The sequence below is a fragment of the Lepidochelys kempii genome, chromosome 2, assembly GCF_965140285.1.
Source record: "Lepidochelys kempii isolate rLepKem1 chromosome 2, rLepKem1.hap1, whole genome shotgun sequence".
NCBI lineage: Eukaryota > Metazoa > Chordata > Testudines > Cheloniidae > Lepidochelys > Lepidochelys kempii.
Window position 1 is genome coordinate 182,252,906 of NC_136381.1, and position 27,898 is coordinate 182,280,803.

The 27,898-nt window shown below is 42.0% G+C and overlaps 1 protein-coding gene across 3 annotated transcripts in view; it reads right to left on the reverse strand.

The window, feature by feature from the left end:
* BMPER (BMP binding endothelial regulator) overlaps positions 1-27,898 on the reverse strand; it is a 263,953-nt gene that overhangs the window by 148,414 nt on the left and 87,641 nt on the right. For all 3 annotated transcript variants that reach the window (XR_012157448.2, XR_012157447.2, XM_073332935.2), the window contains exons 7-10: positions 18,163-18,262; positions 7,483-7,592; positions 6,927-7,067; positions 4,384-4,488 (exon numbers count right to left, since the gene is read on the reverse strand). Coding sequence is in view for 1 of the 3 variants with exons in the window: in XM_073332935.2 (XP_073189036.1) it covers positions 4,384-4,488; positions 6,927-7,067; positions 7,483-7,592; positions 18,163-18,262 (456 nt within the window). In the remaining 2 variants the exon portion in view is untranslated. The remainder of the gene's footprint in view (positions 1-4,383; positions 4,489-6,926; positions 7,068-7,482; positions 7,593-18,162; positions 18,263-27,898) is intronic.

The window sequence follows — 27,898 nt, forward strand, 5'->3', positions numbered from 1 at the left end:
AAAACAGCAACTTTTTGTTTGTAATAATAACAGATGTGTATAAAATTAAACACTGTCTGTGCTTGGGAAGGGAGAACGTGTTGTGAATAAATTTTAAACTCACATGAAGTTCACGGGTTCAAAATTTATCCACAGAATCAAATCCTCTGAAAGGCTTCGTGTGCAATGAACTTAGCTCGATTAACTATTTTGTGGAAATGGTGCTCAAAGACAATTTTATGCTTCAAAATCACCATGTGCTTTCATAGTCGCATTGGAAGAAACATATCTATAGCAACTCAGCTTTAGCCCAGGCTGGTATCACTAATTAGAGGTGTGATGTCCTAATGTCCTGATGGTGTGAGGAGGACAGCAGCAAGGTAGAAAACGATAATGAGAGAGAGAATGGAGCTGGTATAAAGGAAGCAAAGAACTTGGAAGAGTAAAGACTGTGGAGAGGAGAAAGGAGTAAGTAAGGAGAATATGGGCTTATCTTCATGTACAGCAGTGAAGCTGAGCCCTGTAGTGCTTTAGTGAAGACGCTACTACACTGACAGGAGAGTTTCTCCCATCAGTGTAGTTAATCCACCTCCCCGAGAGACGGTACCATTGTTGACAGAAGAAGCTCCTGTTAACATACACCATCTACATACACCGTCGACATACACTGTCTACGTTGGGGATTAGGTTGGTATAACTGCATCGCTCAGGTGTGTGGATTTTTCACACCTCTGAGCAATGTAGTTATACTGATATATGTTTGTAATGGAGACCTGGCCTTAGAAAAGAAGAGGGTTAGAGAATATCTACAGGGACTCAATCCTGAAGAGGATGAGTTTACTCCATTTCAGTAAAGCACTTAAGTACATGCTCAACTTTAAACATATGTGCATGCCTGTTGGCTTCAGCTGGACTACCCACATGCTTAAATGCTTTGCTGGATCATGCTCAGTACAGTGCAGAATGAAGTCCAAGGTAACAGAGGAAGTGCGCCTGCAGAATCAGTGATGAGAAAGTGGAAACAGAAACCATGAGCTAAAAGACTCACTGGAAACCCAAAGCAGGGCTGACTTTGCTATCAGTGTTGCTCAAGGGCATTAAAATAGAGACACATATATTGCCTCAGTGTGCAAATGAAAGAAACTCAGAAAGGCACTTCCTGAAATTATCAGAAATAGTAAAAGATTTGATACTAAAAAAAAAAAAGTAAGAAAAAATGTGTACAACCTTGGGAAAAATGAAAGCAATGTCTCACAAAATGTGGCAATCTGCCCCCAGTCCAGACAATAATACAAGTGGTTACTGGGTATAAAAAACATATACAGCTTGACCGGTGTGAAGCCTGTTCCGAGTCATATAGAAAAGTCCTAATTAATTTAGAGTTAGGTTGATGAATGAATCAATATTGCATCAGGAAAACTTCATGAACAGAATGCTAAAGCTGAAGAGTTAAGCTTTTATAAGTCAAGGTATAAATATGTAAGCTTGCCTGCAAATCCTTAACTCTTTCACCTTTGTATGTGTGCATTATGACACAGGATTTAATGGCATGCTCACATGAGGCCACTCTTACTCGCACCAAGCTGTGCCTTACTCCACAAGTAACCCCACAAGTGTGGGTCTAATGGTCTAGAGTGCTATTCAGAGCTAGTAAGGAAAAGGTCCTACCCATATTTTTTCTTAAACAATACAGTATTATCTTGTACAATTTTTCTTCAGCCTAGCTCATAGTATACTTACAAACTTGCAGCAAACACATCACTACCAAACCTATATCTTGTATTACGCAAAGTATAGCTTTGTGACAGAACAGCCTCGACACAAGGTAGGTTTGTGAAAGGATCAAATGAGTAACATGTGTTATTTGCTTTAAAATTCCTTAAGGAGAGAGAGAAAATTAGAACCCAACACTATAGGGCTGCTTTCTCCTTTCTTCCTTCTAATATTCTTTATCCTGAAAAAAAACCTGAGAATAATGTGTTTTTACATTAGGGTGATGTTTTGGTGAAGGGCTGGTTTTTTGGTTGGTTTGTTGGTTGGGAGGTTTTGGAGCTGGGAAAGGCAACAGTGTTTGCTGCAGACTGTGAGACTTCATTTTGAATCCCGGGACAGGATGGCTTGGTTAGAACCTATTAGGAACGGAGGGATAGCACAGCTTTTCTTTTTTAGCCCTGAGGAGGAGCTGTTTCTTGTTTGGGAACTCAGTTTGGGGCTTTAGTTTAAGCTCCGGAGCTTGTTTTAGTCTAGGAGTGTATCATAGTTCAGAAGTTCACTCCCGCTTGGAAGTTTAGTATTATTCGGAAGCCTGCAGCAGCCTGGGAATTTAGTTTAGTTCAGAAGCTTACTCTAGATTTGGGAGTTTACTCCATTCCTGAGAACCCATCCCAGTTTCAGAAGCTTAATTTGGATTGAGATTCCAACCCCAGCTAGAACCCAGAGCTGGTACAACTTAGTTAACAGTTTCAGGTAAAAGCCTTTCTATCCTAACAGGGATGTTTATTTCTTATAAAGCTGCTAATGGCATTTTGTAAGTTAAATTTACATGCTTCCTATGCTTCTTAAATCCTTTATTTTCTATATTTTTAATGGAGGACTTCTAACTCTTTTTGCTCTTTTTCCCTTGACTTCACTTATCAGTCTAGGACTCACACCTCTCATGATAGAACTGTAGTATGAAAATGTTGAAAGAGCATATAAGTGTGCCTCATAGATCAGAGAGTTAAAGCTATTATAAGAATGTATAAGGTGAATTTTCATGTGGCATTGTTTTTCTTAATTGATTGTATGAACAGCAAGGGCAACAGTACATTTATTTATTACCTTAATGGATCATTTCCAGTCTTTTCAATTCTTAAGTTTATTTAAATGAAATATAGTGTAATGTTGTATTTCGCAGACAGGTCGTATTAAATTACTTTAGCAACCTGAGCTCTGAGGAGCCATAAAAGCTTAAATTGGGTAAATGTAGGACACTACAGAGAGGCACCAATTTTTTTCTGTGTTGCCACACTCCTAAGAATTCTCATAGAAAACTTGATGTGCTAGATAAAAAGTCTTCTGTGGTCCCTGGTATTCATTTCCTATGCACTCCCTAAGAACTGCCTGAGGGACCTCCTAATATTCCCAGAAGCGTTGCATTAGTGCACAATTTCTAAGGTATACAGTAGTAGAGCTTCTCTCTTGTGAAGCTTAGGAGGCCCATGGCAGAAGGACTGAACTCCTGTGAACCACCAAAAATGAGCAGGAAAAGATTGCCTCTACTGCAGAGAGTTCTGAAGGTTCACTGGTGCAGTGACCCTGCCTCTGTAGCATTTGGAGATCCAAAGTACAAGCAAACACCTCTACCATTGCCCTGGGCTGTCAAAAACTCACCAAAACACATTCTTATTCACAGGAGTTTCTCACTGAAAATTTTATACACAGGTGTTTGTGACTAATATTTTCTCCTTTTGGCTTCCATGACAGAGAAGGAAACACTGAGAAGGAGTAATACTAATAACTTGGAGGGCTCTTCAGCAGGTTGTTTTAAAACGACTTTCTGCATAAGATGTCATTTTAGCTCTGCTTCTCCTGAAAGCTTGCACTATTAAAACTAAGTAATTTGTAAATGACAGGCATCCAAAACACAAAATGTTAGACATCAGCCCAAATGTTATTAAAGAATCATTTTTAAAGTAATTAAATAATAGGAGACTACACTAATCTTTGGATTCACTTCGAAATTTCACCAAAAAAAAAAAAAATCAGTCTCCACCTTAGGAGAAAGTGACATAGTTTTGGTTGAGCTCATTCTCTGTTTTCATGCCTAACAAAATGATTACCTCCAGCTGTATTGAAAAAGTGAACACAACCTTTGCTGCACATCTCCATAGTACACAAGCATGATCTATTGACTTTGGCAACCTTGCTACACCAGTAAAGCTATTGAGTATGTGAGAGAGAGAAGTAAGCCTGGGAGCAGAGAGAGCAGCTTTGGTTCAGATATAAAAGGGGGAGCAAAAGCACGGGAACCTTCAGAGCAAAGAGAGAGGCCTGAGGACAGAACTAGCCTGAAAAGAGATGTTACAGTGCTTTGAGAATTCTAGGGACAAGGCGGGTGAGTTAATATCTTTTATTGGACCAACTCCTGTTTGTGAAAGAGACAAGCTTTCAAGCTTATACAGAACATTTCAGAAGTTGGTCTAATAAAAGATATGACCTCACCCACCTTGTCTCTAATATCCTGGGACCAACACAGTTTACAACAACACTACACAAAACAATTGAGAATTCTAGTCAACTATAGACCCTAGAATTTTTGACGGTTCCCTCTTCCCCAGGCTTTGTGTACACCAGTTCGACTGAGAAACACTGACAAAGATAAATGAGGGTCGCGGGGGAGAACATATTCCATTAAAAACTCACATGAGGGCAGCTGTTGACTGGAATGCACTGCTTCTTGCGACACTCTGTCTTGCCTTTCACACAAGCACAGATGGTGCAGTTAACAGAGGACCACATCTCTCCGTCCTGCAGGAGGGAGAACATGATATAGCTATCAGCTGGGGTGGCGGAAGGAAGCTATTCCAACAATGTATCATTTTCATTGCACAGAAAAGCACTGCATTCCCTTTTGGAGTTACATCATTGTTTAGTCTAAATTATTATGAGGTGCTCATCCACACCCAGTCCGATTAAAGATGAAGATGAGCAGGGATTTCTTCCCTCTGATCCTTCAGGTTAGAAAATCATTCTTCCAAGTCCATGTTTTCTTTTTCCTTGAATGACCTGATTAGTTGTATTGTTTCTCTCACCAGTGGGATGTGATCACACCTATTGTGAATTTTCATTTAAGCTGACATAATTAGAAAAATCTGATTCATTACCTTCAGATAACTGACATGTTTAAGTTATTGCATGTTAAATCATTTCGTTAAGGTGCCAGAATACAGTGAATTTATTCCCAGATGTGGCATCATTCTGGGTCCACAGGAATGGAGAATTCATGCATTCTTATTCAGATTACTTACAGTGATTTCGCAGACCCTGGATCTGCTAAACATCTGAAAATGTTTAGAACAGATACAATACTAAACTACCCAAATGTGTAGCAGGAATGGTATTCTTCCAGAAGACAGCCTGTGTCTCTAAAAATGTATTAAGTGGGCAGCAGAATGCTCTTCATATTGTTTTTAACATACTCAGGAAAGTATGGGGAACTGTCCTGGCTCCTTTCTACATGTCTTGGCATCTGACAAGTGCAGTTTCTAAATCATTCCACCTCACCCACATATAGTCCTGTGCTAGCCCATGGAGAGCCTGGCTGTGCAAGCCTTCTATTTACAGGATGCTTGAGGAGGAAGGGCGAGGGGCAGGCAGACAGAAAGAGAGTAGAGGCAGTCCAAGAGGACAGAAAGTGATTGTGCATCCACCTACACTCAAGTTTCTCAGGGCTGGGATCAGAGGGAAAGCACGCTCAAATTTTATGATTTTTTATGCACCGCATGATTTTTAAGGGCTGTCCTGCTTTGTCTTTTATTCTGAGGTGATGCAGAATTGCCTAACTGTTTTGGTGCAGCATAAGTTGACAGACACCAGCAAAAGAAATGATCTCCAAGCAGGAGAGCAATTAAAAGAAGACACAACCGTTGCCTGATTGTGATCTCACACCTGTTGTACACTTATGTAACTCCATTGACTTAGAATCATTCCCAACAGTTGTATAAAAAAGGTAAAAATCAGACCCAGTTCCCACACACCCCTTTTTTGTGTTTTTGTAAACACTTGTTAGCAAAATAAAATAAATCACAAGAAGCAGAGAATTTCATTTGGGTGCTCAAGAAGTAGATATTCATACCTGAAATATAATAGTGCCATTATCTAAGTTCTAGTCAGATCAAATGTAGTTTCTTTGCACCTATTAAGCATGGTGTTTGTTCACATATAATTTACAGAATAAACATTTCTGCTACATACAAGTAAAACAGAATTAATGAAAAGCAATTTGGAATGAGTAAACTTAGTGTACTCAAGGGATTTAACATTTGATCTGATTCTCTTATTTCACAGATAGCCAACAAGGTGACAGAGTCTGTTCCAACACAATGTGAAAGAAGCTGCACCCGCTTGAAAAAACAAACAGGGATCTGGCAATATAAGAATTGTTTTGCAAGAAATCATTACAGATCTACAAATTTTAGTTGGGAGAGAAGGAGGAGATCATTGCTACATGGCGTTCCAATGTGGGGTGTAGGAAGCACGGTCTGCAACATAGCTGTGAACTGTAATATATTCAAAACTTCCAGCTGCGACAAGCTTAGCACAGTTCCTACTGGCTCAACCTGGAGGAGGCTCCCTTTTGACTCAGCTGATAAAGACCACTGAAAAATACCTTTTCTATGACTATCAGAATTTGTTTGGGAAGGGGAAGCACAACCCTCTGATTAAAAATGCATTATTCAGCATGAAGCAGCAACCTGATTCTCTGTTTGGGGAGAGGGAGACAGCATGCCAAGTATAGAAGAAATTAATTTTAATTTTTTTCTGTCAGCAGAACTTACACAACCATAAAAAAACAACAGCAGATGGCAATTTTTTCAAATATTTGCCTCCAAGCTATTCTGTTGATAGATTCATAGACTCCAAGGCCAGAAAGGACCATTTTGATCATCTAGTTTGACCTCCTATACCACAGTGCCACAAATCTTCCCAAAATAATTCCTAGAGCATATATTTTAGAAAAAAATCCAATCTTGATTTAAAAATTGTGAGTGATGGAGAATCCATTACAACGCTTGGTAAATTGTTCCAATGGTTAATTAGTCTCACTATTAAAAATGTGCACCTGTTGGCAATAAGCATAATGAAAATTCTGCTAAAAAGCAAGCCCCAACACTAAGTTATAGTAATCCAGTGCTATTTCAGCTATTACAATGATACCTATTACTGAGCCACACCCAAAACATTACCCGAAAGATCTTGTTCCCGAATTTGCACACTTTCAGTTCGTCAGGAGAGACGTACGAGACACACTCCTGGCAGCAGTGTTCCTTGCTTTTATTGCATTCTCCAGGAGGTGAGCACTTCTTCTTACATACTACTGTAGAATTCTGAGCAAAAGGACAGAAGAAAAGCAAAGGGGACACTAATTTATTAGGAAAATGTTCACCCCCAATTGTAACATCTGCGTGTGTTGTGGTAATCATTTCCACCCAATGTAGCTAATAGCTACTTTGATCAGATCTGCTTAGAATAAAATATTTTATTGAATTCAGGAAATCTTTCAGAGTGTGTTTGTTTAATAATGCAAGCAGGGCCTAATTCTGAACTTGCACTTTTGTAGTCATGTAAAATCTGACCATGTTGATTTGGTAGCCTTTTACATTCCCTTTGTCTGGATGTCAATGACCACACAAGGTACTTATCAGTACAGAGTAAGGCCCTGTAGTTCTCAAATCTTACAAACATCTCTCCTAGGCAATAAAAACCACAGCCCACAGCATAGGAATGTTGTTGCTGACTTACCCTGCAGGTACACATAGTGCAGTTGTCATAAACAAAAGAGGATCCATTGTCATAAACATCACTGTGAAAGAGGCAGCTTCCAAATGGGAGGTCAAACACTTTCCTCTGGCCTGAATACAAACAACAGACACAGAATGTGGTTGAAAGGATGCCTTGTTGTCAACAAAAATAACACAGCTTACTGTTCCCAGTCCATTTGGGTGTCTAGAAAGTTTTTTAAACAGTTCCCTATTCATTTAGCAGATATTAATCTGAGTAAAATGAAGAGGTTACTCACCTATAACTGGAGGTTCTTTGAGATGTGTGGTTCCTATCTGTATTCCACGGAGGGTTTAGCCATGTGTACCATGCATCCGGAGCCAGAGATTTTGAAAATAGTAGCGTCTGTTGGTCCATGCATGTGCCCTTGGTTCACCTCATGGTTTTGTGCAAGGTGATAATTGGATTGACTGCATCTCCAGTTCCTTCTCCACTGCAAATCCAAGGAAACCACTGCAGAGGGGCACGAGCGTGGGAAGTGGAATACAGATAGGGATCAGACATCTCAAAGAACCTCCAGTTACATGTAAGTAACCCCCTCTTCTTCAAGTGGTAGTGTGTATTGTATTCCACTGAGGGTGATTAACAAGCAGTACCTAAGTCGGAAGAGGATGTGAGAAACTCAGACCTTAGCTGGTACACAGTAACAATTTTCTGCTCCCCTGGGGGTAGGCCTACATTTGGCCAGCATATGCCAAACCATTCTACCTGGCTCAAGGATGGCATTGTTGATTGGTAGATCGACTCTACCCAACACAAGTGAGTGAAGTAGGTCCAGCAGCTTACGCTGAGTGTCCTGGATCTCCTCCAGGGGAATGTGCAGCTCTCCAACCACTCTACACAAGGAGCTCCTGGGACTGGCCATAGTCATCAGGGGATGGATGGGAAGCCAAAGCCACTGCAGGATCTGGTGAGGATGACAGGAATCTCTCCTGTTCCAGGGGTACTGTCAGAGCCCAACTGAGTGGCTCATCTTTCATTATTGGTTCCGAGCATCTACTCAAAGGTACCCGACACAGTGAAGTAGGTGAAGCCTAACTGATGTAACAGACGGGTTCCAAGGGTGGATATTGGGGCCAGAATCCCCAATAAGGCCAGCATGATAGATCCAGAGGGTGTTACAGAGGGCCTCACGACATAGTAAGCCAGTGGCTCTGTGGCAGCTGGAGTGGGGGATACTGCCACAATGTAGAAAGTCTCCATTTGTACTTGTAGTGGTGGAAAGGGATGGATGGTGCCTGTCCCTCATCTGATTCCTTCAAAAACAACGCAGAGACCAGTTCCATTGGCAGTACCGACAGAAGGAAATACACAGCTGGAGCCGGAGGCGGGGGGGCGGGGGGGAGGTGAGGATAAACTCTACTCGGAAGTAGAGGGCCCCAGAAAGTGTGAAGGCTTTGGTTCTCCCAACGCAAACACTTCCTGGGGCTCTGGGGCTTTTTCAGATCTCCCAGGAGTCAAGGATACTTTTTCAGTCTGCGGAATAAGTACAGGAGCACTGGTCTTCCTGGAGAAGATGGCTCTCTAGCTCTGATGGATGCCAATGTTGACTGCATGTGTGGGTCCACACCTGGTACCAGTGGATCCATCAATTTGTGTGGTTCCTTTAGATGTTTGTGTGCTTTAGGGCACACTCCGTCCCCATGACTGGAACTTGTGGAAGGAGTCTCTCTCTTCTTAGGCTTAGAGGAAGACTTACTGCCATGCTTATGTGAATGCTTCCTTACCTCCTGAGTAGGCCCCAGCATAGGGTCCGTATTGGTGGCACTGCCAGTTCCGGCCTCAGATTCAGTAGCTGGAGGTGCACTCCTGGCAGCTTCAGACCGATCTACAGGGGGAAGGAAGGGGGTTGCCTGAATAGGGTCCAAATCAGGTCTCATGGCAACTTCCATGAGGTGCTTCCAGAGGTCTCAGGTACAGCTGGGGAAAGTCTGGCAGACACTGCATATGGATGAAATGTGGGCTTCTCCTAAGCAGTAGAGGCAGCAATGATGTTTGTCTCTGACCGAGAAAGAACATGGGCAGGAGGCTCAGATTTTAAAGCTTGGGATTTTTAGCAGAGTCCAGTACCTGCACGTGGGTATAGGGGCAGGAAAGCGGGGGGGAGGGGGGGTTCACAAGGAACTAAACTACCCCAGAAGACCCCCACTTCTACTCCTAAAACTACCAAACTACTAAAAACTACTATAAAAAACAATAAAACAGTAAACCACTCTAAAACTAACTATGTACAATTGTTTATTTTTAAAGTGCATCACATGCAACAAGACACTAATAGTTCTGACCTGGACCATGTGGCAATGAGAAGAAACTGGAGACAAGGTTGGTCTGTCCCACCTTTTATCACCTTGGATGAAACCATGAGGAGAGCCCAGGCAGATTCATGGAGCAACTGACACTACTACTTTCATAATCTCTGGATCTGGATGCATGGTGCATGTGTGTAAATGCTCAGTGTACTACAATAGGGACCATCACTCGAAGAACTACTTTTCCCCTAAGGGAGAGGAGAGATAACCTTCCCCCACCCCACCACCATACAAGTGCACCCGTGTACCTAAATCAATTTAAAATCAACCAGTCCATACCCCAAAATAAACTGCATTTATGTTTCTTCATTCAGTATATTACGGAATTAAACTAAACTGGTTAAAGCATGATTCAAACTGGTTTAATATTAGGAGTTTGCAATTTAGTTACACTGGCGCAAAAGTGCTATGTGCTAGACAGCCACTAAATGATTAGTCTCTGTAAAGATGTTTGATACACTCATTTATTGTAGCTTTATGTATTATGCTCAAACATGTCTACAGAAATTATAGGAATTTACAGAATGTTAAAGTTACCTATATTAATCAGAATGGAACCATCAAAAATAAATAAAGGAAAGGAAATCAGTGTGGAGAATATACATTCCACGAAGCAAATTACATGACTTTGGAAGGAGTGGAGGAACAGTAATATTATGGAAATATTTTGTTCTCATGACAGTAAGGGACCTGACAGCATAGGTCAGAGTAAAGTTTAGAGAAGCATCAATTCCCTCCCAAAGCTCTGCAACAACTCAGTCTTCCAACACCTTGCAATTCTGCAAGCAATGCAGTCTTGCTACTCCACCTGTCTCTCTTCTGTTCTTCAGATTCTGTTTTATTGAATTCTTTTGAACAGATGGACAATATATTGGGTCTCTGATATGAACAAAAATCCACTTAAGACTCAAATAAAATCACTAACCTCATCTTCCCTTTTGAGCAAAGCAAACCTACACCAACAACATGCTTTCACCTACTTTTTCTTTGGTGAGAGCCAAGCTCTGATCTTGCAACCTTCTGAGAGTTTATCTATCTGTCAGACAGAAATCTGTCTGTCATTTCCAAGGAATAAAATCATTACTGCAAATAAGTGCAGCATGGCACTAACTTATTATTATGCCATTAATTTAGTTCTCAGAGTGGTGAGAAACCCATATTTTGGCATTTGGGATGCTAATAGCTGTCCAGTATATTCCAAATTGCAATTAATTTTTTTTATAGTTAATATCTGGTAAAGGAGTAAAACCACTTAAAGGAAGAGGCTTCCAGTTTGTCCAAAGATAAGATTAAATAGAAAGATAAACAGATAATAGAATATCTGTTTAATTAACATGAGATTTTCACAAACGCTAAAATCAGTCCCTGTTAAAAGAACGCTCTTGCCAAAGAATGCAGTGTTTAGCCCTGTCAGTCCCAGGGTATTAGCGAGAGAAGATTGGTGAGGAAATATCTTTTATTGGCCTAACTTCTGTTGGTGAGAGAGACAAGCTTTCATGCTTACACAGAGCTGTTCTTCAGGTCTGGGAAATGTACTCTGAGAGAACCAGCTAAATACAAGGTGAAACAGATTGTTTAGCATAAGTAGCTAACACATATTTCAAGGGACTATTCAAAGTGAAGTGGCCCATTAACATAAGAACAGCCATATAGTGCATCTAGCCCAGTATGCTGTCTTCTGACAGTGGCCAATGCCAGATGTTTCAGAGGGAATTAACAGAACAGGGCAATTGATCAAGTGATCCATCCCCGGTCATCCAGTTCCAGCTTCTGGCAGTCGAAAGTTTAGGGATGCCCAGAGCATTGGGTTGAATCCCTGACCCTCTTAGCTATTAGCCATTGATGGACCTATCCTCCATGAACTTATCTAGTTCTTTTTTTAATCCAGTTATAGTTTTGGCCTTCACAACATCCCCTGGCAACAAGTTCCACAGGTTGACTGAGCACTGTGTGAAGAAGTACTCCTTTTGGTTTATTTTAAACATTCTGCCTATTAATTTCATTGGGTGACCCCTCCTTCTTGTGTTATGTGTTGGGGTAATTAATATCTCCTTACTCACTTTCTCCAGACCTTTCATGATTTCATAGACCTCTGTCATATCCCCCTATCAGTCACCTCTTTTCTAAGCTGACCAGTCCTAGTCTTTTTATTCTCTCCTCATAGTGAAGCTGTTCCATACCCTTAATAATTTTTGTTACCCTTCTCTGTCCTTTTTCCAATTCTAATATATCTTTTTTGAGATGGGGTGACCAGAACTGCACACCGTATTCAAGGTGTGGGTGTACCATGGATTTATATAGTGACATAATGATAATTTCTGTCTTATTATCTATCCCTATCCTACTGATTCCTAACATTCTGTTAGCTGTTTTGACTGCTGCTGCACATTGAGGGAATGTTTTCAGCTGTGTTCCTCCTAAGCTATGTGCCTGCATGGCCACACAAGAGCCCATCAAGGGCCACACACCTTATTAGTACAGCCACACAGGCGCGCACACAGAGGCATAGCCACAGGTGGGCCTGGAGGATATGTAGGGTTAGGTGAGGAATATGTGTTGGGTGGGGTCTGTGGGGTGAGGTGGGGGGCAGTGATGGGGGAGTTTGGGGAGTGCAGGGCTGTGGCGGGGAGAGATTTTTCTCCTCTAGCTCTAGGGCTGCGGTGGGAAGAGACACCTCTCCCCACAGCCCCTGGGCTATGATGCAGAGAGAGACTACTGAAAATTTTGCAGTGTTAATTTTCTTTTTATTTGATTTCATATTAAACAAACATCTTAAGTAGTGCACCTTGTTAATTATCCCCTGTTTTAATATTATTTCTTCTTCTTCCATACCTATGGTAACGTTTTAAATATATATATTATATCTAGGTTTTTTGTTTCTACTGGTGGCACACATCTGCACATTACCTCGATATTGGTGCTCCACATAACAAAATTCATTCCACATATGGATGGAAAAAATTAGAGAGAACATTGGTTTCAGAGAACTATCCATGATGATTCCAAGATCTCTTCCTTGAGTGTCAAACATACATCATTTTGTATGTATAGTTGAGATTATGTTTTCCAATGTGCATTACGTTGCATTTATCAGCATTGAATTTCATCTGCCATTTTGAAAAGGAGAACTTGTGGCACCTTAGAGACTAACAAATTTATTTGAGCATAAGCTTTCATGAGCTACAGCTCACTTCATCGGATGCAACTCACGAAAGCTTATGCTCAAATAAATTCGATAGTCTCTAAGGTGCCACAAGTACTCCTTTTCTTTTTGTGGATACAGACTAATACGGCTGCTACTCTGAAACCTGTCATCTGCCATTTTGTTGCCCAGTAACCTAGTTTTGTGAGATCCCTTTGTAAATCTTTGCAGTCTATTGTGGACTTAACTATCTTGAGTAATTCTGTATCATCTGCAAACTTTGCCACCTCACTTTTTACCCCTTTTTCTAGAACTTGAATATGTTGAACGGCACTAGTCCCAGTACAGATCCTTGGGAAACCCTGCTATTTTCTCTCTCCATTCTGAAAATTGAACATTTATTCCTACCCTTTGTTTCCTGTCTTTTAACCAGTTATTGATCCATGAGAGGACCTTCCCTCTTAACCCAACTGCTTAGTTTGCTTTAGAGCCTTTGGTGAGGGACCTTGTAGGAAGGCTTTCTGAAAGTCCAAGTATACTATATCTCCTGAATCACCCTTGTCCACATGTTTGTTGACCCACACAAAGAATTCTACTAGATTGATGAGGCATGATTTCCCTTTACAAAAGTTATGTCGACTCTTCCCCAATAATTTGTTTTCATCTATGTGTCTAATAATTCTGTTCTTTACTATAGTTTCAACCAATTTGCCTGGTACTGAAGTTAGGCTTACCAGCTTGTAATTGCCAAGATCAACTCTGGAGTCTTTTTTAAAAATTGGCATCTTCCAGTCATCTGGTACAGAAGCTAATTTAAGTGATAGGTTACATACCACAGTTAGTAGTTCTGCAATTTCATTATTTGAGTTCCTTCAGAACACTTGGCTGAATACCATCTGCTCCTGGTGACTTATTATTGTTTAATTTATCAATTTGTTCCAAAATCTCCTCTACTGACACCTCAATCTGGGACAGTTCTTCAGATTTGTCACCTAAAAAGAATGGCTCATTAACACCCCTTCAGTCAGAAGAGGGAAGCAAAAAAAAAAGGTGGAAGGCACCTGCAGGGAGGGTTGTTAGTGGGAAATAGATAGTTGTAATGAACCATAAATCCAGTGTCTCTATTCAGTCCATGATTTTTAGTGACTAGGCAAAGTTATGAATTTAAGCTCCTAGGCTCATCTTTTGAAGGTGTTGTGCAGGTTTTCTTTGAGGATGAAGACTGATAGGTCACATATAGAGAGACTGCTTTGTGAAAAGTGTTTACCCACAGGTGATGTGGTGTGCTTGTCTTTTATCATTTTCCTGTGTGAGTTCATTCGAGAGCATAGAGATTGCCTGGTATCACCCACATAGTATTGGGGTATTTAGTGCCCTGGATGAGGTACACCACATGTTGTGATGGGCATGTGTGGGACCCATGGATCTGAAATGGTGTGTTGTGGGAGGGTGTATGTGACGCTGTATGGAATCTGGGGGACACTTTAGGATATTATGAATACAAATATTGTAAAATTGCAATGACATATGCCAGGTATGCCATGTAAGACATCTGAAAAAATGTTATAATTTGCCAGATATGATAATCTTGTTTATGTTAGTATCACCGTTTGTATTATGAGTTATAGATATGTATGTATGTCTATATTCAAACTTGGGCTATGCTTCTCGGTGACACCCCCAGACAGTTTGGCATCAGCTTTGCCTAGCCTGCTTGATGGCCCCTTAAGGACCATCAGCTATACAACTGATCCATTGAGAAAAGGCAAGGGATACACCTCATGACTCAGCAAGGCATGCATGGGCATGCCTATGGACAGAAAAGGCTTCCAAGCCATGTACTGGGCAGTTTGCGTTGGAACCAAAGAAAGCACAGGCCACATGGCAAAAGACTATAAAAGGCAGCTGCATCTTCTCCATTTTGTCTTCATTCCTGCTTCTTACCTCTATGGAGTAACCTTTCTACAAATGAAGTTCTGAACAAAGTACCGAATGACCCATCCAAGCTGTGGATGTGATCCAGAGGGACTTTCAAGCCAGCAAACTGACGAATACTGCTAGGAACCTCATGGACTTTGAATCTTTGCATGTATGTGACTGCTTTACCATTCAACATCTCTCTTCTTGTTCTTTCTTTTTTCTTTATAACAAACCTTTAGTTTTAGACACTAAAGGATTGGCTGGCAGCGTGGTATTTTGGGTAAGATCCAACCCTATACTGACCTGGTAATGTGGCTGACCCTTAGGGGTCAGAAGAACATTTTCTATATGTGAGTAGTGTGACAAAGCTCTGTCCTTGCCTCCGTGGGTCCCGCATTTCCTGGTGGATTTCACTAGCCTCAGAGGCTCACTGTGACCCTCCACGTAGCCCTTCTCTCTCTAGAGACAAGGGTCACAGTCTACTGAGCCATTTTCATCATAAGCCAGCGAGGGAGGTGAGGAGAAGCTATCCTCTCTTGCACAGTTTCTCTTGTCTCCCAGTCTCAGTGATTAACCGGGGGGGAGGGGAGCCTGGGCCCACCCTCTACTCCGGGCTCCAGCCCAGGGACCCTAATAGTATCAGCTGTGGTAGCTGACCTTTTAGAAACCTGACACATACAATTCCCTGGGCTACTTCCCCACAGCAGCCCCCACTTCCTCAAGCTCCACTTCACCCTTACTTCAGGGCCTCCTTCCTTGTGCCTGATATGGGTGTGTACTGCTCAGTCTCTCCAACAGCACAACTTCCTCCCACAGCTCCTGACATCCACACCCACCTGACTAACTGGGAGGCTTTTAACTAGTTTCAGCCAATTCCTGACTGGCTTCAGGTGTCCCAATCAACCTAGCCTTCTCCCTGCCTTCTGAAAAGTTCTTAATTGGCCCCAGGTCTCTTAACTGACCTGGAGCAGCTGCCATTTAACTTATCCTGGTACCAGGGATTTGTTTAGCCTGGAGCTAATACATCTATCTCCCACTACTTTTCTATAGCCATCTGGCCTTGCCCCGTCACAGTAGAGTTTTAAAATAACTTCTCACTGTACTGGACCTAGGTGCTGATTGGGAGCCAAGGAACTGGAATGCAATAAAGGCGGCTGTGTGATTTCTTTTTTGCTTCTTAATAACCAGTGTGAGGGATCAGAAGCACAGTTTGTGACTGGTTGGAAGGCTTAACTTCAGTGTTACCCACGAGTCTTGGGAGTATCTGCTCTCCCTTTTGCAGCCTGCCCTGACCTTGGCATTTCCAGTGAGGGCTGCCCGAGGCACCCTGGGTCACAGAGGGTGTTGATCATTGTAGTAGTGGAGATATGTCTGTAGGTTTTGCATCTGTTCAGGCAGAGCATGGTGCCACTTTGAGTTGGTGTGTCCTGGTCTGTGGCGAGCTTGACTCTGATGATGAGAAGTTGGGAGTTGTTTGAAGACCAGAAGAGGGAGTTAAAGAAATATTTCTTTCATAATGAGGTCCCCATCGAGTATGGTTGTTGTTGTTTGATGATACCCCACATGGGTTCCAGTGGGGTGATAGGTGACACCAGGGGTGTACTCTCTGGTGCTGCAGTTTTATGTCCAAGCCAGGTATTTATAAAGCTTCTCAAATAAAATAAAATAAAACAAAAAGCTATGTTTCAAGCAGGCAAAACATGTTAAATATTATGAGATTCTGGAACAATCTACAGGCCTGGAGGTTCATGGGCCATGGCCCTTTGTGTTCTTTCACTAAGCCAGCCCTGGAAACAGGCTCAAGATTTTAGTATGGGATATGGCTGAGACAATAAAATCCCCTCAAACTGGGTGAGAGGAGTTGTATCAAGTCTCTGATGGTCCCAACTCTGTCAGACAGAGCAGACAAAATTAAAACCCAGATTCCCTTCATGATAGCTTGTTGCTATTCTTTGCATCTGAATTAGAGTGATGCACTGAGGATTATTGAATCAAGGTGTGGGTGGAGATGGTATGAACAAAATAAGAGCAAGCCAAAGTCTTAACCTTTTTCAGATTCAGAGTGGTTTGGAACAGTCTGCCTTCCCAAAAGGAGTCTGGCTCAGTCCTTGAGTCTCCACATCACAGATGCCTTTTAGACCCAGAAGTCTCTTTTCGGGAACCTGCTGCTGTTCCTCTTAAATTTGAGATCTCCCAAATGTGTAGGAAGCCCCAGAGTGCATGTGCTCTGCGACTTCTCAGACATCCAGTAACAGAGCCCGGCTGAGAGACCACTAGGTAACATCAACTGTCCTCAGCCTCAAGGGAAAGGGTTTCTGGACTTCCCCTCTATTCAAGGTGCTGGCCGTTTAGAATGATGGCAAAGCAATTCTAAAAAGCTTTCTTGGCACTAGAAGGAAACAGCACTCTGTCCCCAGGCTGTACCTGAAGATCACGATACCACTTCTGGAACCAAAAGTAGAGGTGAGCTGAGGTGGGGAGTATCTGAGATTAGAGGTAAATACTTCATACAATACTTTATTAAGGGCAACTCATTTCTATTCCAATCCCTGTATTCTTTAATTTAACTTTAATACCTTGCATGTAGACAAATGGCCAGATTGATTCTTTCTGGTCCAAATTGGGCCCCCACCAGTGTCAACAACTGGAGGGCAGATGTTCCTCCCTCAGAATTTCATATTGTTTACATTGATTGATGTTCTGGGGCAAAAGAAACCATCTCATGCAAAAGCATGTACTGAGTTATCTTAATCCAACTGAAAAACTTCCCAGTTCAGACTATGATGCCCCTCTAGGGAGCAAACAATTACACAAATTAATAGGTCCCTATCCATTCTGACAATAGCTTTTAATAACGACACTTCAGCTGAGGGTCTTCCTTCGATCGCTATTTCCTCAAAACCAAATATGGGGAAACCAGCTTGAATAAAATAACAAAAGGTGAAGCATCTTTCTAGGATTTATGGACATTTCAATGAGCCGCCTCCCCCAATCTCACCCTGCTTTGCAAAACATGTGTGATAAAGGCAACATTCTTTTCTCTCACACACAACAAATTTCCCAGCTTCTCTCCCAAAATTTGTCCTTTGTATCTTTCTTCAAGACCCTACCATGTCTATTGAGACTACATGTATAAAAAGCGGATTGTAGCCTTTACTACTAAGCATCACTAATTTTTACTTTTTATTGGCTGTGACATATTTGTATGAAAGCCACTATGCAGAAATATATTGCATTACATACATTATGCCTGTGAAAAGAACAACTCACCTAAACACTTGGGGCAACAGTGTCCAGAAGGAATGTGACTGAGATGCTGGGGACATGACAGAATGGGGCAGACTTCTCGTACACACTTTGTCCTGCCTCCCTATGGGAAAATAGGCTCAATTAGAAAAAAGAAAAAACACGTGCACACACACACACACACACACACTGGTGACAAGTCTTACAGAAGCCTTAGCAGAAGCAATATTTACCCACATATATGTCTATTCATACCTGGCACAGAGACTTTATGCAACTGCCATACAGCACTTCCTACATTCCTTGCAGAATCTCTACATGTATTACTGTTTTTCACTCTGGTAAACAATGAGCAAGTGATAGCTGCACAAAGAGAAGTGCCTGGCTAACTGATTTCTCAATACGGATGTGGGAAAATCAGGTAGAATAAAAGCAAAACCCATGAACCTTTCTTGAGGTTCCAAAAAGCCAGTGAACACATTTTTCACCACATATGCTGCTGCATAGGACTTCTGAGCTTGTCTGAGATAGGAAGCAGAGTTAAAGAACAAACGTAAGAGGAGGATGGGTATTCTCCAAGTATTTCCACCACTTCAGGAATGCCAAGTAGCCACAATCATTCATGAAAGCACGTTCTCAGTACAACTGTGCACACCCAAAAAGTCTGCACTGTTCAGAGAACAAAGAACAGGTAGTCAATGAGATAGAAGGAGTGTGGCAGATAGAAAGAGAGAGGAAAGAAGTGTATACTGAAGGAGCAGGAGAAAGTAGAGGAGAAAATGAGAAAAAAGCAAAAGAGAAACAGCACAGAAAGTGTAAGGATAGAGAAATCAGTTGAAGGAAATCAACCAACAATATAGTGACAAGGGGGAAAGAGCAGAAATAAGGCAGGACTTGGTTCAGGGGCGATTTCAAAGGAAAAAGAAGTTGGTCTTGCAGATACAGGGTAGAGAAAGAGGCAAAAGCGTTGGGACTGGAGGAAAAAAAGTGAAGGTGACAGACAGATAAATATTCTTTACTGAAACATTATTTATTACTTGTAATGCAGTAGTGATTCAAGGCCCTAGTTTGGAAGCCGGGCCCTATTGTCCTAGATGCTGTACACACATATAGTAAGAAAAGACCATTTGTGTCTCAAAGAGTTTTCAGTCTAAATAATATCCTGCTTTTTATTCTAAAAGGGAGATTTGTAGGGGATGGTGGGGAGTAGGGTGACCAGATCGCAAGTGTGACAAATTGGAACAAGGGGTGAGGGGTAATAGGCACCTGTATAAGACAAAGCCCCTGCCCCTGTGAAATTGGGACATCTGGTCACTCTAGCAGGGAGGGGATATTTTGGCTAAAGATGGAGAGAAAGAAAGACTTTTCCGCTCTCCGCTCTGTTGCCAAAACCTTTCTGTGCACATCTCAAGACCTCAACCAAAATGTCCTCCACACCCAGGACTGGTATCCAGGTTTTTCACTTTTAAAATCTGGCCATCTTTGTCTCATGAAGGGAATTCAGTTAGTTTAATCTAAATGTCCTGCCCAATCCATAATTTAGAGCAAAAGATTCAATCCACAATATACTCTGTATTTCTGGATGCTGCAATGAAAGACTTATGAGTAGTCCACAGCCATATTCCTTCAGGATTCTTCTCTGACCTCCCTTGAAACAGATGGAAAAAGCCATTCTTTTAAGAGTTCACTGTTTGAAATTATGGTACAAGACTCCACCCCCAAACAGTACAATAGTACAGTGAACTATGAGTGAGCTTTTATGTAGCAAGAGCAGACTAATCCATTCTGATACTATTACGAAAAAAATTAATGTACTGTCTGTATCACATACTGTAACAAGATTTCAGACTCAGAACTCTCTGAAAAGAACATTTTTCCCATCTGCCCCAAGGGGGCCAGTGAAGTATCCTGAATGCACATGGCTATGGCCTGGTCATCATTCTTTCATTGCAGCATCCAGGATTACAGAGTTTATTGCAAGCTGAAACTGCTGATCTAAATTATGGATCAGAGAGGAAACTTTGACAAAACTAAATGAATTCCTTCACTGAGGATTCTTCTGATGCTCAGGGAATAGCTCTTTAGGAAGAAGCACAGGTGCAGAATGAGAGAATAAATCTCTCTCCCTGGCTCACAGAAATGGTGCTGTCAATCCATCAAGGGGAAAGCTCATAGAAGACAGAACCCATCCTGAGAAGATAATGTGAATGAGTAATTAGAGCATGGAGCCCTTGATCAGATGGGGGTGGGTGGAGGGAGAAGAACACTGATGCGGGTTAAGGAATGATCTAGTAGCTTGGTTGACCAGAGCCCTGCAATATGAAAGGGCCCCTTCCCACAGCCTCACCTATGGATTTTGTTTTCTGCATATACACATCCCCCAAACTGTTTTGCAGCCCCACTTCTTTGACTGATCAAGCCAAAACTCAGGTGCAATCCTTCATGGAGAAACCCCTTTCTAGTCTGTTCTGTTCTGCTTAGGTTTTTATACTACACTCCTCACAGTGTACCATTAGCAATTATCTTTGAGAACTCATGGAGGATGGGTTAGGTCCCATAGGACTGAAGAAAGGCAAACTTAAAAAGGGGAACAAAGAGTATCTGGGGTATTATAGACCAGTCTAACTTTGATACCTTGAGACATGTTCAAACAAATTATTAAAGAATTAATTTTTAAGCACCTGAAGGATAATGGGGTTATAAAAAATAGCCAACGTGGATTTGTCAAGAACAAATCAGTCCAAATCAGCCTAATTTCCTTCTTTGAAAGGATTATTGGCTTAATGGGAAGCAGTAGACATGATTTATCTCAATTTGACACTGACCCATATAACATTCTGTGACAGGGTGCTGGGCAAAGGGTTGCTGACTCAGCTCTCTGTCACGCCAGCTCCCATTTAGGGGGCTAGATTAGAGATACCTGGAGATAACGTGGCCCTAATTGGGGAGGCGGAGAGAACTGCCAGCTAATTAGCCTGGGACTATATAAAAGCCTTGGGGAAGGCAGAAAGAAAGGGAAAAGGCAGGGAGTCCTTCTCTCTCTTGCTCCCGCCTGATGGTGAAGGGCCAACTGTACATAGTGAAATGGTGGTGGGAACAAGCCTGTGAATAAACTGCAGCAGTGGATACTAACCCCAGAGTCTCAGAGTGATTTTGTGGACTTAGCAGAGAAAGGAGCCAAGGGGACCTGCTGCGATCTGCTACATGTGTGGGGGCTTGTCTGGGATCCTGTGACAGAGCAAGTGTTTGGCAGCCTGGAGATGGAGGAGACCATGCAGTGGCTGGTCAAGCAGCAGGAGGAGTGCAGAAGGCAATGCAAAGTTTTCAGCAAGCCCACCAGCTGTAGAGACAGGCCCTGCTCACCTGGCAGGCAGAACAGCCTGCAGGGCTTCATTGGGGAGCAGGATGGCATCGAACAGCAGCTCCTGCAGAAAGTGGTGAGTCCCACGGGAGGGGATGGCGTCCAGGCGCTGGGCTTAGGACTGTGTAAAATGGGCCCAACAGATAACCATAACACCTTCCTAGGCACGTTTAAGCAGGTAGCCGTGGGGGCTGGATGGGACAGGGCAACCTGGGCCCTGCGACTGGCTCCCTACCTAGCCAGCAAAGCCCAATGGCCTACTGGCTGTAAGTGAAGAATAAGTCAGGAATGAAGCAGTAAAGGCAGCTGTCCTGGTTTGGGTGGGGCTAGGTCTGGATTACCCAACAGGCAGACAAAGCACATGCTTAGGGCACCAGCAAAGCAGGGGGCACAAAAAAAAATGAGTTATTTTTTAAAACATTTGATATTTCAAAAAAAGCATCGAAGTAGTCGTCATGGGAAAAATCAGAACTTTCTTAGACTTCCTTACACTCCACTACACACTCTTCCCCCGTTTTTCTGTTCTCTTTTTATTACTTATCCCCACCTAAACCAGGGGGGCATCCTACTAACGTAGACTGAAATAATGCGAGGAAATCAGATCCTGTCATGTAGTACAATTTGTTTTATTATTGATATATTCTTCTGAGTTATACATACTTGATTTGTTTTCTTTCATTCATATATATATATACATAAAAATAGTGTATGTTGTGTAATTTCGCATATCTACTTACTACACTATAATTGATTCACTTAAAGCTCATATGAAGAGGATAGGTGAAGTGTACAAAGTAGTATCAAGTAGATTTTTTTTTTCTAAATGATATGGACTTATCTGACAAACAATATTAACAAGGTTCCCAAAAGCTAGTTGACTCCTACCCTGTTGACTTTAACATGAATCTCTGTGGAAAAGTACAGCAGTTTCACTATTATATGAGCGCAAAGTTAATGAAACATAAAAAATGAAATTCTGTCATTGATCTTCATGACACAATATTGAAAGAAGGAATACAATGTGTATTTCCAAATGTAGATATCACAGTACATATTTTTCTAACATTGATGATTACTAACTGCTCCACAGAACGCTCTTTTTCTCAGCCGAAAAGAATAAAAAACCCTCAGAGAACAACGTGTCAGGACAGACTTGATTCACTTTCCCCATTGTGTATGGAATCGGACACGTTTCATCGAGTCAGCTTCAATGAACTGATCCAGAATTTTGCAATCAGAAAATCTAGAAAGAAGCTATTTTAATTTCAGCATACATGTACACTTTGTGTCATTTCAAAAAATAAAATTTTATTTTACAGTATAGTATTGTTTTTATTTTGAATTACATATAGGGGGCACCATAATCTTTTCAGTGCTTAGGGCCTCTAAAGGTCTTAATCCAGCCCTGGGTGGGGCTGTCTGTAGAGAATTACCACCAGAAGTTCCGCTCGGTGAGGTGGATGGGGTGCGGGGGAGGCTGAGGCCCTGGGCATTTGCGCAAAAGTTAATGCACAGTGGGGGAGATCATGGATGTGCTCATCCTAGAGAAGTTCTTACAAGGTCTCCCCAAGAATATAAAGGTGTGGGTGAGGAGGCACCAACCAAATACAGTTGAGGTGACTGTAAAGCTTATGGAGGCGGACTTCCCCAGGAAGGTGGGATGACTGAGCAAGGAAGTGGAGCTTGGGAGAAGGCCCAGAGAATCCCCGCCCGGGAAGGGCCCGGAGAACAAACTGGAGACACCTGAGGGGCTCCCACAGGATCCAGACCAGCTGTCTACTGGCAGTGCAGGCAACTGGGATACAAGAAGAGGGACTGCTCACACATGGATAGCGCGTGGGCAGAGTTTTGTGGCTGGGCAAATGCTGGAGGGAAGGGGTGGAAGCTGTCCACCATTCCAGTGATGGTGGGGAGGAAACTTGGCCTCAGCCTGTTCTCTGGTACAAAGGAAGCTGGTGAGGCCACACTGGTGGATTCCCAGTGTGAAGATGGATGTAGAATGCCTCCACTGGGATAGGAGGCAATACCCTATGGCCCAGGTGCCCCTCGAGGTTTGGGGCAGGTTTAAGTGGCCACAGGTCGGGGTAGTAAAGGGCCTGTCTTATCCGGTGGTAGTGAATTTGGATTGGGACCCCTTCCGAGGCAGGAGGGAAGGTGGGCAGAGGGAGAAAGCCCAAAATAAGAAAAAGGGGAGATTCCCCGAGGAAGGGGGTAGAGACCCCCACGCAGAAAACCCCTAGACAACAGAGCCTAAGAAAGGAGAGGGAAGCTATAGGCGAGATGTCCGCTCCAGGGTCCTCGACCAGAGAGCAAAGCCCGGTGGAGCCCCTTATTAGCAGACCCCCCCCCCGGAGGAAGAGACCCTGTCACTGGGAGGGGGGTTAAGAACAGATTAGACAAACACTTGTTAGGGATGGTTATGGTTTACTTGGTCCTCCCTCAGCATGGGGAGTGGGAGGTGGATTAGATGACCTCTCAGGGTCCCTTCCATTCCTACATTTCTATGATTCTATAACTCTGTGAATGATGCTAACTTCAAGGTGGAACTAGCTAACGAACTCCTCACACAGTAGCTTCTGCTGAAGTGAACCTGTCTTTGACAAAATCCAAGAGTAAGCTTTTAATCATGTAGGAAAGTATGCTGTGGGATAAACAATATATTTATATTAGATTTATGAAAAATGCTGGTCAGAATCTAATTGGGGTCTGATTCTGGTCTCACTTACACTGATGAAAATCAAGAGGAAACGCAGTGAAGTCAATGGAGCTACAATAGTATAAAACTGGTGTGAGGGGAAAATCAGGCCATTTGTGCATGTACAGTGGTCTCACTTTAAGTGTTTAAGACTGTTTATGACTGTTTACTGATTCTATCGGTATGGCCTATCATACTGTATGTATAAGAAATATCTAAACAAGAGGTAAATAGGTTCAAACCTGCAGAAACACTTTAAGTGACTGTATTATCATTTTAAAAACATACATTAATTGTCAATTCATGAATTGACTGAAGGACTTTAACTCACAAAGCTAAAAAACAATGAACCCCTAGACAGTCACCCAACACAAACAAACGTCTGTGTAAACTTTCTGTAGCTCCTGAGAGGAGAAAGAAGATATGATTATAAGGGGTCTCTCAGGACAAAACTACCTGCTAATGCTTAAAATAACCCCCTGTCCCATTTAATGGAACTGTTATCTGGCATGCGGAGAGAAAAGGAATAACTGCTCAGGTCGTGAGCACTATTTAACCATCTGTGGGTAGCTGAAGTGAGCTGCCTTCTCTGCATAACCAGCTTGTTCCTGTTTCTGAAATGTACAGTCCTGCAAATCTGCAGAAATCCATGGACCATTTTTGCAGGTACAAATTTTGTATCTGCGCAGGGCTCAACCCTCAAACATATCAGCTAATGGAGCAAGCCTAATGAAACAGGAGTTACAAATGCTCTTGCCTGTAAGTCTGGATTTTTTTTTCCAAAGTAGGAATACTGTCATTACCTGAATCCCACCTGAAGATTTCTCTTACTTGCTTATGTCCCTATCAGCATGATTCCACTCACCACATTTACACCATTGATGTTGTCAAATTGGCATTGCTTTAACATATATTTATTATAGGTTTTAGTCTCCTGCAAAGACCTGGGAGCAGTTTAGAATGAACAGCAATCTGATTGGTTAATCTGTTCAGATTCACTGGGCTTCTTTTAGCCACTTACTTGGGGGTGAGCCTGTTCACTTGGGGGTGAGCCCTGATTGAGCCTTTACCCATCAACAGGGCCAGCTCCAGGCACCAGCGAAGGAAGCAGGTGCCTGGGGCGGCCAATAGAGAGGAGCGGCACTCCGTCAATTATTGGGGGCGGCACGTCCGGGTCTTTGGCAGCAATTCGGTGGCGAGTCCTTCATTCCCTCCTTTCCACTTCGGTGGCACTTCAGCGGCAGGTCAATCAGGTTTGTTTTTTTTTCTTTTCTTTTTTTTCCCCACGGCTTGGGGCTGCAAAAAAGCAGGAGCCGGCCCTGCCTATCAAAAGCTAGTTTTGGTCTCTACCGGAGTAAAATCCTTATACAAAGCCCAAGACAGCTTGAAGATCTGTCTTAGTTTGTACATCGACACCTGTTGTGAATATAGCCTGCATCTGACATTGTTCTGCATCTCTAGATGTATGTATGTCCTGAGGTTAGAATAATGCTACTTTAATAGGTTTTCCCTTGAGGTAAAGAAAGCTTATCTGGTGACACATGAAACCTTTCAAACTTCTTCCAGAATGAAAGCTAAGAACAAATGCGTAACAGATCATCATGGGCTGAATCCTGATATTTTTGCTCCAATAAAATTCTCATTAAAATCAATGAGAACTTTGCCTGTGTAAGGATTTGGCCCTGCAGTGATAAGGTGAACATAGATCAGAATCATGCCACATCTACAAATAATTTATCACTGGTCTTACCATCTTCTGAGAGTTAAAAAAGATATAATTCAGGAAGATTTACTAACCATTTGTGGAACACAGAAAATAACCATGGTCTATATAGTTTATATAGACCAAAGGAAGGTAATATTGAATTATGTATACTCAGACATGCACATACAGTTAGAGATGCGCCAACAAAAGTAACATTTTGTTTAACACATAGCCTACTTGAGCTTTCCTACTATTGGGGGGATATGGATAAAATAGGATCAATATCTGGATAACTCACAAGTTTGGTTTTGCAAAGCCAAAACCTGCATGACAAAGTTTTGGAAAAACAAAACAAAACCACTCTACTTACATTAGAGTGCTTTTAATAGTAAAGCTGCCTCAAGTCACAAGTAAACAAGTTATAGCTTCAGAATTTTAAAATACTATTTAAGCCATTTGTTTAGAAGTATCAAATGCTTGTGATGTATTTTTAAAAATCTGTGAGAACTGGTATTCATGCTGCCAGATAGTAAAGCTGTAGTACTACCCACACAGCATATTTATTAGTTGCAATAAACCACTTTGAACAAAGGAAGCAAACTGTTATTACTCCTCCTCCCCCAGTCATTAAGTTTAAATCTAAAGCAGAGGCAGCCAAAGTGTAGCCCAAAGGCAATCCATGGAGTTCTAAAATGGGGATCACAGCTGCCCTTCTCTCTAATGTTCAGGTGCATCCCGTGGAGACAACAGGTCAGATCTTTAACTGGTATAAATTGGCATAGCTCACTGACATCTATGGAGCTCTGCTGATTACACCATCTGAGGATCTGGCCTCATCATCCCAATGCTTTATTCTGATGCAAGTAGCCAGTCATATTGATAAATGTGTCACCTGGCTGTATTAATAGGAAAGTTAAACCAGTGGCTCCATTTTATGCAAATTAGCTGTGTTCCTGAGGTTCCTAGCAAGTTGCTGGTGTGGGTCTTTGATATCTCAAAGTCAGGACATCTTGACTTAAATTAACTATGAACTGACAAGCCTTCTTTTTTTGGAATTAATCTTTATATAGCTGCATCCAGCTGCTGAGGAATTATCTAAATTATCCATTAGCTAGTAATTTAGATCAGGACAAGCCTCTAAATTACAGTCATGTTTTCCAACAACCAACAGCAGTGTGTATGAAGTGGCTAGTACCAAGAGCCAAATCAATCCAGCCACTTGTCAGCTCTTCCAGTTCTCAAGAGCTGTGCTTCGGTGATGGCCGAGAGAAAAAAGCACTTTTCAGGTGCAAGTGCTGTTTGGTACTTCCTTGCAAAATGCATCCTCAGAACTTCAAACTATTCTCTTAGCAAAGAAGTGGAGCTAACCTGTGGCACACCAGTCTGGCACTCCATGCTTACCATCTTATAGTTGTCAGTATCCAAAGGACCTGATTCTTTCCTCTTGTTTAAAAATGATGTAATTTTATTTACTTTAGTAATATTACACCTGCATAAGTGAGAGATGGATAAGGCCAAGCATAGTTGCTTAATCTTGAAGCTCCGAGTTGAAGAGAGCATTCTTAAATACGAAGCCTTTGGGTTACACAGTAGTTCCCTTTACTTGTATGCAAACAGAGACAATGCTTCTAAGGTTTCACTGTTCCTAGAATTCTTGAACATGTTTGTGATACAGTCTTCCATGGAGACTTCTTTGTGGGTCATTTTAACAATGTGCATTTGCCCACTGGCCTCAGAATGGTTTTAGTGTACATCACCAGCACTTAATCACATTTCTCCAATCTAATATTGCTGCTTAGCAGTTTTGCTGGGAGTACATCGCAGCTGGCTCTGCAATCCAGCTGGAATTGAATTGGTTGTTGATCTAATAGCATAGTTACAAATATGGCAGTTGAATGGTTGGCAGCCTTCTTCTGCAGTGCATATATTGAGAGTTTTGGATCCACTAAAGTCACAGTGCAGATATTCTCCTTCACTGGAAGTCTCTAAATCCTCAGTC